Source organism: Gossypium hirsutum, chromosome A08 (genome assembly GCF_007990345.1).
Source record: "Gossypium hirsutum isolate 1008001.06 chromosome A08, Gossypium_hirsutum_v2.1, whole genome shotgun sequence".
In the NCBI taxonomy this organism is placed as follows: domain Eukaryota; kingdom Viridiplantae; phylum Streptophyta; class Magnoliopsida; order Malvales; family Malvaceae; genus Gossypium; species Gossypium hirsutum.
In genome coordinates, this window is record NC_053431.1 from 101911027 (window position 1) to 101924898 (window position 13872).

The 13872-nt window shown below is 31.4% G+C and overlaps 1 protein-coding gene across 1 annotated transcript; it reads left to right on the forward strand.

Moving 5' to 3' along the window:
• Positions 1–1155: 1155 nt before the first annotated feature.
• On the forward strand, positions 1156–13513 carry LOC121205045 (zinc finger BED domain-containing protein RICESLEEPER 3-like). Its single transcript, XM_041075973.1, has 3 exons — positions 1156–1452; positions 12416–12810; positions 13228–13513. The coding sequence occupies exons 1-3, from the start codon at positions 1156–1158 to the stop codon at positions 13511–13513; spliced, it is 978 nt and encodes a 325-aa protein (XP_040931907.1).
• Positions 13514–13872: the final 359 nt, after the last annotated feature.

Below are 13872 nucleotides of genomic sequence, written 5' to 3' on the forward strand. Positions count from 1 at the left end.
ATGAGTTTTGATGGTGCATCAAATACATTGAGGCGTGGGATTGGAGTAGTCTTGGTATCGCCAGAAGGGAACCATTATCCATTCACTACCAGGCTGAATTTCTTCTGTACCAATAACATAGCGGAATATGAGACCTGTATCATGGGACTTCGTGCAGCTATTGAATGAAACGTCAAAATCTTAGAGGTGTACGGGGACTCAGCATTGGTGATATACCAAATTCGTGGAAATTGAGAAGTGAGAGATTCGAAACTAGTTAAATACAGTGATCTAGTGGCGGGACTGATCAAAGAATTCAAAGAAATAACTTTTAATTACTTCCCATGAGAAGAAAACCAATTGGCTGATGCCCTGGCCACTTTGGCTCTAATGTTTAAAGTAAACAGAGAAACAGAAATAATGCCTCTCCAAATGAGCATATACGAGGTCCCTGCACACTGTTTTAGTATTGAAAAAGAGGCAGACAGACGGCCATGGTTTCATGATATCTTAGAATACATCAAGAATCAAAGGTATCTCGAACAAGTAAATGAGAACAACAAAAAAACAATCAGAAGAATGGCAGCGGGATTTGTTCTTGATGGGGACATCCTGTACAAAAGAGGAAAAGCTCAAGTACTCTTGCGATGCGTGGATGATATTGAAGCTAGAAAAATACTTGAAGATGTCCATGAGGGAATCTGTGAGACACATGCCAATGGTTTCACTATGGCCAGGAAAATTATGAGACTCGGTTATTACTAGCTGACAATGGAAAGTGACTGCATTAGTTATGCAAGAAAATGCCACAAATGTCAAATTTATGGCGATAAGATTCATGTAGCCCCTTCGCCCCTTCATGTCATGACTTCTCCATAACCTTTTTCTATGTGGGCCATGGATGTTATAGGGTCAATTTCCCCAAAATCTTCTAATGGAAACCGGTCCATTTTTGTGGTTATTGATTACTTCACAAAATAGATAGAAGCCGCTTCGTTTGCCAATGTGACGAAGACTGCAGTTTGCAGGTTTTTGAAAAAGAAAATCATTTGTCGATATGGTTTGCCTGAAAGAATCATTTTAGATAACGCCTTGAATCTGAACAACAAGATGATGAAGGAAGTGTGTGAGAAATTTCAAATAAAGCATCATAACTTATCACCCTATCGTCCGAAAATGAATGGAGCTGTTGAAGCGGCCAACAAGAATATTAAGAAGATTATTGGAAAAATGACAGAGATATATAAGGAGTGGCACGAGAAATTACCATTCGCTTTGTATGCATATCGCACATCTGTACGGACATCTACGGAAGCAACTCTTTTCTCTCTGGTCTATGAAATGGAAGCCGTGCTACCTATCAAAGTTGAGATCCCCTCTCTACGAGTCTTAATGGAGTCGAAACTAGAGGAAGCAGAGTGGGTTCGAGCTCGATATGACCAGTTAAACCTTATCGAAGAAAAGTGTTTGAAGGCAATCTGTCATGGACAGATGTACCAGAAGAGAATGATCGCGGCCCATTACAAGAAAGTACGGCCAAGAGAATTCCACGAAGGAGAACTTGTGCTGAGAAAGATTCTCCCAATACAAAAAGACTTGCGAGGAAAATGGGCACCAAATTGGGAAGGACCATACGTCGTAAAGAAGGCATTCTCGGGTGGATCTTTAATTCTCACTGAGATGGATGGGAAGGAGTTACCTAATCCAGTGAATTCAGATGCTGAAGAAATATTATGCCTAAAAAAAGAAAAAAAAGAGAGAGATCAAGGTGAAAACCCGAAAATGGCATCTTGATTAACACAAAAGATTAAGATGAAAACCTGAAAGGGCTTCCTAATGGAGTAAACCCAGGCTTAAAGAGTAAGGCGGTTGAACGGAGGGTCAAACAGCGAGACTACAGTATTTGAAGCATTTCTGAAAGCTCGAAATCTTCTACACAAGAAGCCACACTTGAAAGGATTCTTGATTAAGAAACGTGGAAGAGTTCATGCATTGAATATCTAGAGCATTTGTATCCGTTGAATGCGATCCCTTTTCTCTTTATGACACTTTTTTACTATCATTGGCTAACTTTCTTTATTTGCTACATTTGAAATAAATAAATGTGAGGTATCCCTTTTGTCCCTACCTGACCATTTTCATGCATCTCATTATGTGGCTTATTTACATGATAAATAGTGAAATGACATACTCTAAACAAAAGAAATGTTAAGCATTACCCGGATAAGAATTTGATAAGTACAAGAGCCTCAAAGCAAGGACAAAGTTCAACCAGGGGCAAAAGAGTGATATCTGAGAAACGCAGATTGTTCGTGAAGCTTGAGGACAGGTACAGGGCCTAAAGAGAAAGTCAAGAGCTGAAGTAATGAATGCAAATCATCACAAAAATCGTGACAAAAAAGGACATACGATAAACATGCCTAAGGCGCATAGCAAAATCATGTAGGCATAAAGGCATTTAAGAAAAACATGTGAATATCATGATGTATGACACATACAGGTACTCCAGTAGAGCAAGAGGATGTGATGATAGCTGTAATGAATCAAAGGAAAAGACACATGAGTTCCACAAGATGACATCTTTTGGTATTTTGATGTTTTTTTCTGTTTTCAAAAATCAACTCATATTGCGAGAGGTGAGTTGAGCCTCAAGACACGTTGAGGTATTTTCAATTTCTTTCTTTCAAAAAAAATCAACTCATATTGCGAGAGGTGAGTTGAGCCTCAAGACACGCTGAGGTATTTTCAATTTCTGTTCGTCAAAAATCAACTCATATTGCGAGAGGTGAGTTGAGCCTCTGGTTACATACCGAGGTCTCTTTAAATTCTATTTTCAATTTCTGCTTTTCAATTTATGTGTTTCAAAAAAATTAACTCATATTGCTAGAGGTGAGTTGAGCCTCAGGATACGCTAAGGTAATTTTAATTTCTGTTCATCAAAAAAAAATCAACTCATATTGCGAGAGGTGAGCTGAGCCTTAGCTCACACGCTGAGGTATTTTCAATTTATGTTTTCAAAAATCAACTCATATTGCGAGAGGTGAGTTGAGTCCTAGCTCACACGCTGAGGTATTTTCAATTTATGTTTTCAAAAATCAACTCATATTGCGAGAGGTGAGTTGAGCCTCAGGACACGCTGAGGTATTTTCAATTTCTGTTCGTCAAAAATCAACTCATATTGCGAGAGGTGAGTTGAGCCTCGGGTCACATACCGAGGTCTCTTCAAATTCTGTTTTCAATTTCCCCCTAGCACTCGGCGCCAAACCATCTGCCTCTACCAAAGTCGACCAACTGCTCCACCGCCTGTAGCACCGCCCTTGTCCCATCAGCAAGTTGCACCTGCAAGAAAAGAAAGAAAGTGACAACAAATAATAAAGAAAAACATTGTAAAGGCTATAAAAGCCACCAAAAAACAACAATGTAGAGGATTCGGAAAAAAAAATTTTGAATACAAAAAGAAAGTATAGATTCAAGTACTAAAGAGATAGCAAGCTGATCAAAAAAACAATTCATCACACAAAGGTCTTGTTCTTTTTATTTTATTTTATTTTAATCTTTACTTTCTTCTTTCGCATATACGCATATTTCTTTTTTTTCTTTCAAAAAACACACATATATATATAGACATAGATAAGAAAAAGTAAAAAAAAATAAAAAAAATAAAAATTTTTACCTACACGGTGGCCGGCGCCAGCGCCAGTGGCGATGGACGGTGGTCGGGACAAAGCCGGATTTCTCACCGGAAATCGCCAAGCTCTCCCTCTCACCTTTTTTTTTTTTTTGAGTTTGGTTACAAATGTTTTTTCTTCTTCTGATTTTTGGGCTATTTATAGGGTTTAAAAACGATGTCGTTTTAACATTAAAACCCAGGGCACAAAAAGACGTCGTTTTGCCCTGGGTCGGACCGATCTGACCCGATCCGCCAAGATCCGTGTGTTTTTTCACTGGAGGGGCTAATTGCACTTTTAGCCCCTCCGCTTTTTTATGGTTTTGCAATCAGATTTATTGTGTTTTTAATTTAGCCCTATAATTTGTTGCGCTTTCCAATCAGATCCCTTGCAATGCTACGCGTTTTGGAGGGAGGGTTTATTGTCCGATTTAGTCCCTCTTCTTTTTTTGGGCATTGGATTTAGTCCTTTTCCCTTTATTTTTTTTAAAATTGGCCCCAAAACTTCATTTTTGTTTCGAATTTTGTCCTTTTTCCAGATTTAATTTGGTTTTTATATTATTTTTACCATTTTTATTTTAATTTTATTATTATATTTATTATTATTTGCTATTATTATTATTATTATTAGTATATTTTTACTATTATTAGTATTATTTGTCTTTTTTAATTAATGCTTATATATATATTTGTTTATACTTATAGTTGTTTTTATTATTATTATTATTCCTAATATATATATGTTATGTATACATATTTAAATACTATATTATATACATATTTTAATGCTACGTTGTATACATATTATTATTATATCTATTTTTATCCCTATCATATTTGTTATTAGTATTAGTATATATTTTATTATATGTGTGTATATATACTTTATTTTATATATAGTATTATTTTTATATATTATTATATTTATTATTATACTTATTATTTTCACCATTGTTACTTACTATTTTATTTTAACATTATTATGTCAAACTTGGTATATATATGTCTTTTTGTACATATTATCATTTTTTGTTCTATATATTATTGTTATCACTATCATTTTTATACTATTATTATTATTATTTTATATTTAGTTATATTTTTTTAAATATCTCGTTTTTTAATATTAAATGCATATATATATTTATTATTATTATATTTATTATTAACATTATTAATACTAGTATTGATTTTCACTTAATATTTATATATATACATGTACGTATTTATGTAGTGTATTAATAGTTTTTTTATATATATTATTATCATTTCTAATATATATATCCTATATGTTTTTATGTATTTCATGTATATATTTTTTAATATTATTAGTTATGTATTTTTTTATATATACTGTTTCATGTATATATTTTTATATTATCCTTATTATTATTATTAATATTGGCATATGTTTTATTATATGTATATATTTTTAATATATATATGTATATATTTATGTAATATTATTAATAGGTGTTTTTTTTAACATTATTATTTCTAATATGTACATATCATGCGAATATTTTAAATACTATATTATGTATACATTTTATATGTATCACGTACATATATATCTTTTTAATATTGTATTTTTATATATGTTATGTATATATCTTTAATACTATATTATTTATACATTTTTTATTTTTCGTATTATCTTACGTACATGTATTTTTTTTTTTTATATTATGTATATACTATTACTTTATATCTATTTATGTAGCATTATTAATGGTTGTTTTTACTATTATTATTATTCCTAGTATATATATACTATGTATACATTCTTTAAATACTATATTATATACATATATATTTTTTAATACTGTATATTATTATTATATTTATTATTAATATTAGTATATATTTTATTATACGTGTATATATATACTTTTTATATAGAGTATTATTTTTATATATCATTATATTTATTATTATACTTATTATTTTCATTATTGTTGCATATTATTTTATTTTAATATTATTATGTATACATATATCTTTTTGTACATACTTATACTTACTTCATTACTCCTTGATCATTACCATTACTACTATTATTAGTATAATGTTATAGAAAAATTAATAAAACAATAAATAAAAGAGGATAAAAATACGAGAGAATTTCATTATTTTATTTTCACTTACAATGTGCTATTTATAAGTTCATTTACATTCAATTAATAAAGGTATTACATTTAATGAATTAAAGTTTCTTAATTACTCTATTTAATAATCTCTTGATTATAAATTAAGTAAAGAGTTTTATCTCATTACTTTAATATGCTTAAAGGGGGTTATGACATCCATTTAATTTACAACACTCCCCCTTGGATGTCTTTTAAATAAGAATGTGCCTCATTAAAACCTTTATTAAGAAAAACCCTGTGGGATAAAAACCTAATGAAGGAGAAAGAGTACACAATATCCTATTACAGGTTGCCTTGTTAAAAACCTTTAATAGGAAAACCCAGTGGGACAAAACCTTAGTTAAAGGAAAAGAGTACAACATGTTTTAGACTCCCCCTAATTGCGACATCACATTATATCTTTGAGTCGACGCATTCCAATCTTGTTTCGTAGTCTTTCAAATGTTAAAGTTGGCAATGCCTTGGTAAAAAGATCTGCTAAATTATCACTAGAACGAATTTGTTGAACTTCTATGTCACCTTTCGTCTCAAGATCATGAGTGAAGAATAATTTTGGTGAAATATGTTTCGTTCTGTCACCTTTGATATAACCACCTTTTAATTGAGCTATACATGCTGCATTATCTTCGTATAAGATAGTTGGCATATTTTCCTATAAAGGCAAATTACATATCTTCTGGATATGTTGGGTTAATAACCTTAGCCAAACACACTCTCGACTTGCCTCATGCATTGCAATTATTTCAGCATGATTTGAAGAGGCAGTAGCTAATGTTTGCTTTGTCGAACGCCATGATATGGCAGTACCTCCACATGTAAATAAATATCCCATTTGAGATCGACTTTTATGTGGATCCGATAAATATCCAGCATCAGCATAACCAACTAATAGGGATTTTGAATCATTTGAATAAAATAACCCCATATCAATGGTCCCTCTAAGATATCTAAATACATGTTTAATTTCATTCCAATGTCTACGTGTTGGAGAAGAACTAAATCTTGCTAACAAGTTTATAGCAAAAGCTATATCAGGTCTTGTGTTATTTGCAAGATACATCAATGCTCCTATGGCACTTAGATATGGTACTTCAGGACCAAGAAACTCTTCATCATTCTCACAAGGACGAAATTGATCTTTATTAACATCTAACGATCGTACAACCATCGGGGTACTCAATGGATGTGCTTTATCCATATAAAATTTATTTAAGAGCTTTTTCGTATAAGTTGATTGATGGACATGAATTTCATCTTTTAAATGCTCGATCTGCAGGCCAAGACAAAATTTTGTTTTTCCGAGATCTTTCATCTCAAATTCTTTTTTTAAATAATTTACTGCATTTTGAAGCTCTTCAGGAGTTCCAATAATATTTAGATCATCAACATAAATAGCAATTATCACAAAGTTTGAATTAGACCTTTTTATAAAAACACATGGGCAGATTAGATCGTTTTTATAACCTTCTTTTAACAAATATTCACTAAGGCGATTGTACCACATACGCCCAGATTATTTTAATCCATATAAACTTTTCTTTAATCTGGTTGAGCAATTTTCCCGGGAAACTCTATATCTTTCAGGGATTTTAAATCCTTCTGGGATTTTCATATAAATTTCACTATCAAGTGTACCATACAAATAGGCTGTAACAACATCCAATAGACGCATGTCAAGTTTTTCACGTACTGTTAAACTAATAAGGTATCTAAACATGATTGCATCCACCACAGGAGAATATGTTTCTTCATAATCAATATCGGGCCTTTGCGAAAATCCTTGTGCTACAAGCCGTGATTTATATGTTACGACTTCATTTTTCTCATTTCGTTTTCGTACAAATATCCATTTATATCCTACTGGCTTTACATATTTAGGTGTTTGGACTATAGGTCCAAAAACCTCATGTTTAGAAAGTGAATTTAATTCTGCTTGAATTGCGTCTTTCCATTTTGGCCAATCTTTTCTATTTCTACATTCCTCAATAGATTTAGGCTCAGGATCCTCATTTTCTTTTGCTATTTCAATAGCAAAATTATAAGCAAAATTGTTGTCGGCAACTATATTTTTTCGGTTCCATCTTTTTCCTGAAGTAACATAACTTATTGAGATTTCTTCGTTATCACCATTTTTAGGTACCTGAACCTCTTCTGGGGTTTTTTGATTAGTTATATCTTTGGACTCTTCTGAGGCACTTGCCTCCACAATATTACCATCTTGAATAATTGATCATTTCCTTTTACGAGGATTTTTATCTTTGGAACCGATTGGCCTTCCACGCTTCAGGCGTGGATTACTTTCTTTTGCACTAACAAGTTACCTTATTGGGATATCAATTCGTATTGGAGCATTTTCAGCTGGTATGTGAGATTTTGTAATTCTCTTTAGGTCAGTAAATGAATCTGGCAGTTGATTGGCAATGTTTTGCAAATGTATAATCCTTTGAACTTCTTGTTCACATTGACTTGTACGAGGATCTAAATGAGATAATGATGATCCATTCCATGTAATTTCTTTGACCAGTTGTATTTTCTCTCCCCCTAATATTGGGAATGTTGTCTCATCAAAATGACAATCAATAAATCTTGCAGTAAATAAATCTCCAGTTAATGGTTCAACATATTTAATTATAGAAGGAGATTCATAACCAACATATATTCCCAACCTCCTTTGAGGACCCATCTTTGTGCGTTGTGGTGGAGCAATTGGAACATATACTGCACATCCAAAAATTCTAAGATGGGAAATGTTTGGCTCCTGACCAAAAGCCAATTGTAATGGGGAGTACTTATTATAACTTGTTGGCCTTAAGCGCACAAGTGCTGCTGCATGTAAAATAGCATATCCCTAAGCTATAACAGGGAGTTTTGTTCTCATAAGTAATGGCCGAGCTATTAGTTGGAGGCGTTTGATAAATGATTCAGCTAAACCATTTTGTGTATGAACATGAGCTACAGGATGTTCAACTTTTATCCCAATTGACATACAATAATCATTAAAAGCTTGGGATGTAAACTCACCAGTATTATCAAGATGAATAGTTTTGATTGCATAATCTGGAAATTGTGATCTTAATCGAATTATTTGAGCAAATAGTCTCGCAAACGCTAGGTTGCGAGTCGATAATAAGCATACATGTGACCACCTACTAGATGCATCTATTAATACCATAAAATATCTAATGGTCCACATGGTGGATGAATGGGCCCACATATATCACATTGAATACGTTCCAGAAATGTTGGAGATTCAATCCCAACCTTAGCTGGTGATGGTCTAATAATCAATTTTCCTTGAGAACAAGCGACACAAGATAAATCCTTGAATTCAAGAATCTTTTAGTTCTTTAATAGGTGTCCAATTGAATTCTCGATGATTTTTCGCATCATAATAGATCTGGGATGGCCTAATCAGTCATGCCAAATAGTAAAAGTATGTGGTTCTACAAACTTTTGGTTTGTAGTAACATATGATTCAATTGCACTAATATGTGCATAATATAAACCTGATGAAAAAGCAGGTAGCCTTTCCAAAATATATTTCTTTCCACATTCAACATTTGTAATATATAGATATTCAACATTTTTCTCATTCATAGTCTCAATATGATATCCATTAAGACGAATATCTTTAAAACTCAATAAATTTCTTTGAGACTTGGTGGAATATAAAGCATCATCAATGATAAATTTTGTAACTTTAGGTAATAATATAATAGCTCTTCTAGAGCCTTCAATAAGTTTTGAACTACCCGATATTGTATTAACATGGGCATTACTCATTGTCAAATGAGAAAAATATTTTTTTATCTTTGAGTATCGTATGTGTTGTAGCACTATCTGCAAGACACATGTCTTCATTGATTTTGGGTCTATCGAAATTTTGTTGAATATTCATATTCTTCATAAAAATAAACAAAATATAATATGAGAAACATTACAAATATTTATTAAATATATAAATTATTTTTTTATGCAAGTAAATAAAATATCTTAAAAAAATGTCAAAATAACATCAATTTTTCTAATGATTCTCAAATAAATCTGCCACATCTAGGTGAGTTATATTATTAAGGTCATTAAATTTATCATCCTCGTAGGCATGGTCAGTTTTATTATTATAGTGAATATCTTCATCTTTTGCCTCTATTTCATCATTTTGGGATATAAAATTTGTCTCCATATGCTTTCCCTTCCTTTTAATGGATGCTTGATAAAGTCTCACTAAATGCTCAGACAAACGACAGGTACGTGACCAATGCCCCTTCATACCACATCGGTAGCATATATTCTCAACAATCTTTGAAGGATGATTTTGACCACTTCTTTCTTGTCTTTCATTGTTATTCTTTTTCTGGTGGTTAGAAGTATCATTGTTATGACCACCATGATAACGATTACTAATACATCCTCGACCACGTCCCCCACTACGTCCACGACCACGGCCGCGACTTCTATATTTTCTATTTCATAATTATTGTGTATTGCTACATTCACTTCAGGGAATGGTGCAGAACCAGTGGGACGAATTCCATGATTTTTTATCAATAGCTTATTATTTTGTTCAGCCACCAAAAGGCATGAAATCAATTCAGAATACCTTTTAAAACCTTTTTCACGGTATTGCTGCTGCAGGAGCACATTAGTAGCGTGAAAGGTTGAAAATGTTTTCTCTAACAGGTCCTCATCAGTTATGTTTTCTCTACATAATTTTAGTTGAGAACTAATTTTGAAAAGTTCTGAATTGTATTCACTTACAGTCTTAAAATCTTGCAACCGTAAGTGCATCCAATCATAATGAGCTTTAGGGAGTATCACAATTTTCTGATGGTCAAATCGTTCTTTCAAATTTTTCCACAACTCAAGAGGGTCTTTCACAGTGAGATATTCCACTTTTAATCCTTCATGAAGATGATGACGGATGAAAATCATTGCTTGTGCCTTGTCTTGATTAGATGCTTCTTTATCTGCTAATATAGTATTTCCTAGACCTTTAGCATCTAGGTGAATTTCAGCATCTAACACTCATGAAAAATAGTTCTTGCCTGAGATGTCTAAGGCTGCAAATTCAAGTTTAGCAAGATTTGACATTATAATCACTTGAATCAAAATAAAAAAAATATTAGTAAATTAATAAGTATTCTCAATCGTAAAATAATTCAATTATATATACCAAATTTGCTAAATAATAATATATATGTCAAATATTGACATAAAGAGGAATAGTCATGATAATAACTTAACACCAATTAAATTAATTGAAATTTCTTTTAATAAAAAAAACATGTATATATAATTATCATTATTAGATTTTAATTGTAAAAATAAATGTGCAAATGTTACCCAAAGCAAATATTTCATCTAGAAAATAAAATAAAAATTTATGAAAATACGTATACCGTATATAGTTTAACGGGAGTTATACAGGCAAATTATATAAAGTTGAAATGACGTGAACTTCACTATGAACTCGTAGAAGCTCGTGCTAATAACGTGTTATAGAAAAATTAATAAAACAATAAATAAAAGAAGATGAAAATACGAGAGAATTTCATTATTTTATTTTCAGTTACAATGTGCTATTTATAAGTTCATTTACATTCAATTAATAAAGGTATTACATTTAATGAATTAAAGTTTCTTAATTACTCTATTTAATAATCTCTTGATTATAAATTAAGTAAAGAGTTTTATCTCATTACTTTAATATGCTTAAAGGGGTTATGACATCCATTTAATTTACAACATATAATTATTATTCTTTCCATCATTATTAACATGTATATACACATATATATGTATATATATATATTTTATGTATATATTGTTATTTTCTATTATTGTTATAAATACATTATTTTTCTTATTATATTAATAGTACATTATTTTTATTTTCTTTCAAATATTGTTATTGTTATTTTAATATTATTAGTTTTTTAATATTCTTATTATTAATTGCATCATTGTTTGCATTATTTACGAATTTTTATTATAATAATGTTTACTCATACTTTTTAATTAATTTCAACAAATAAGGTAACGTACCGATTTAACATTAAGTCGTCGATTTCATCGTTATGTTGGGTGAATATCAATCGGCTTGTGTTAAAAACGGAACGTCCTTCTCAAAAGAAATTGAAATTATAAAAATTCTCGTATTTTGATCGGATCATGATTAAATGTTATATTGAACTCGCATTTTTGAAAATTAAGACAACACATGTTTAACGAGATGCCAATTTTGGGCGTCGCGAGGGTGCTAATACCTTCCTCGTGCGTAACCGACTCCCGAACCCTATTTTTCTCTGGATTTTCACGTAGACCCAAATTCGACCTTCATTTTTGTTCAAGAATAAATTTTCTTTTCTAAAAAAGGATGATTTATTAGGTGTTCGATCACACCTAGAAAAAAGATCGGTGGCAACTCCCTTTTTTAATAAAATCGAAAGTCGATTTTTAAATTTTCAAATAATCGCCTCAACTAGCGACCGAGAGCAAATTTTTTTACATCGCTACAATGGTCTTGACAACTCATCCTAGAATTTGCAAAAAAAAAGTTTTGAACTTTTTCGATATGCCTCCTCCGCATTGTGGAGTTGTTATATATGATGCATCGTAGAAATGCTTACAAGACTGGGGTATTAAAGGAAAAGTGTGCTCAATTTCCGTGGACAATACTTCTTACAATGATGCAGCTGTAAGGATGTTGAAAGATAGCCTTTCATTTCATAAAAAGCTTCCTTTGAATGGGAAATTGTTTCATGTCCGTTGTTGTGAAAACATCTTGAAACTATTGGTGCATGATGGTCTTTTCGAAATTGAAGATATAATTGATAATGTAAGGGAAAGTGTGAAGTACATCACAGCATCCACTGTGCGTTTGACTATGATCAATGATATTGTTAAACAACTTCAATTGCCAAATAAGAGGTTGATTTTAGATTGTTGTACACGGTGGAATGCAACATATGCTATGGTGTTATGTGTATTGGAGTTTAAGGATGTTTTTCCACAGTATGCTCAACGAGATGCAATTTGCTAAGTGATGAAGATTGGGTGAGGGTTGAGGAAATTTGTTCTTTCTTAGCAGTTTTTAATAAAGTTACCAACATTATCTCAGGTAAATAATTTAAATATATCTATTTTTATTTCTTCATTTCTTAATTTTCATTTATATTATTTAATTTAATACATGGTATTTCCTTTATAAATATTAGGTTTCGAAAATCCAACTTCAAATTTGTTTCTTCTTGAACTTTGGAGTATCAAAGAGTTATTGATGGAGAAATCTTTGAGTGAGGAATTTTGGATGAGAAAAATGGCCAATAAAATGCAAAGAAAATTTGATAAATATTGGGGTGAATGCAATTTGCTGATTTCTATTGCTACTATACTAGATTCTATGAATAATATGAAATTGATTGACTTCAGTTTTCATGTTATTTGTTCTGAAGAGGAAACTCTTAGACAACTTTGCATTGTGTGGAATAGTCTATATGAGCTTTATAAGGAATATGTGGATGAATATCCAACAACTAATGTTGATACATCAATGGAAAATGATGTGCAAGAAAGTGGTGCCAGCAATGCTTTTACCGCTAGTAGAATAGGCAAGGGAAAAGTTATGACTGAGAGGTCCAAGTTTGAGAGATATATTAGGAGTGTTGGCACAGTTGACAATGTTATGTCTGAACTAGATATATACTTGGAAGAATGAGTGTTCATTTATAAAGAAAACTGTGATGATTTTGATGCCTTAGAGTGGTGGAAGGTTAATAAAATCAAGTTTCGAACTTTATCATAAATTACTTGTGAAATCTTGTCTATTCCTATTACCACGATGGCTTCAGAATCTGCTTTAGTGCTAGTGGTAGAGTGATTGATGCATACTATTCATTTTTAGGAACTAATACGATGCAAATGTTACTTTGTGGTTTTGATTGATATCAGAACTTTTATGAGTTAAAAAAGAAAGCCAAAGTGAATAATTTTCAAGTATTTATTTTATTTATTTAGTATTTGAAATATTATTTAATTTGGTCATCTAATTTTAATTTTTTATGTCGATCAAAGTAA

What these genes read in the sequence shown, in the direction of transcription:
- LOC121205045 (XM_041075973.1), top strand. Translation starts at nt 1,156, where the DNA reads ATGAATGGAGCTGTTGAAGCGGCCAACAAGAATATTAAGAAGATTATT. An exon ending in TCGAAGAAAAGTGTTTGAAG is followed by an intron (nt 1,453 to 12,415) that starts GCAATCTGTCAT and finishes GATGCATCGTAG; the next exon opens with AAATGCTTACAAGACTGGGG. An exon ending in TTTAAGGATGTTTTTCCACA is followed by an intron (nt 12,811 to 13,227) that starts GTATGCTCAACG and finishes GATTGACTTCAG; the next exon opens with TTTTCATGTTATTTGTTCTG.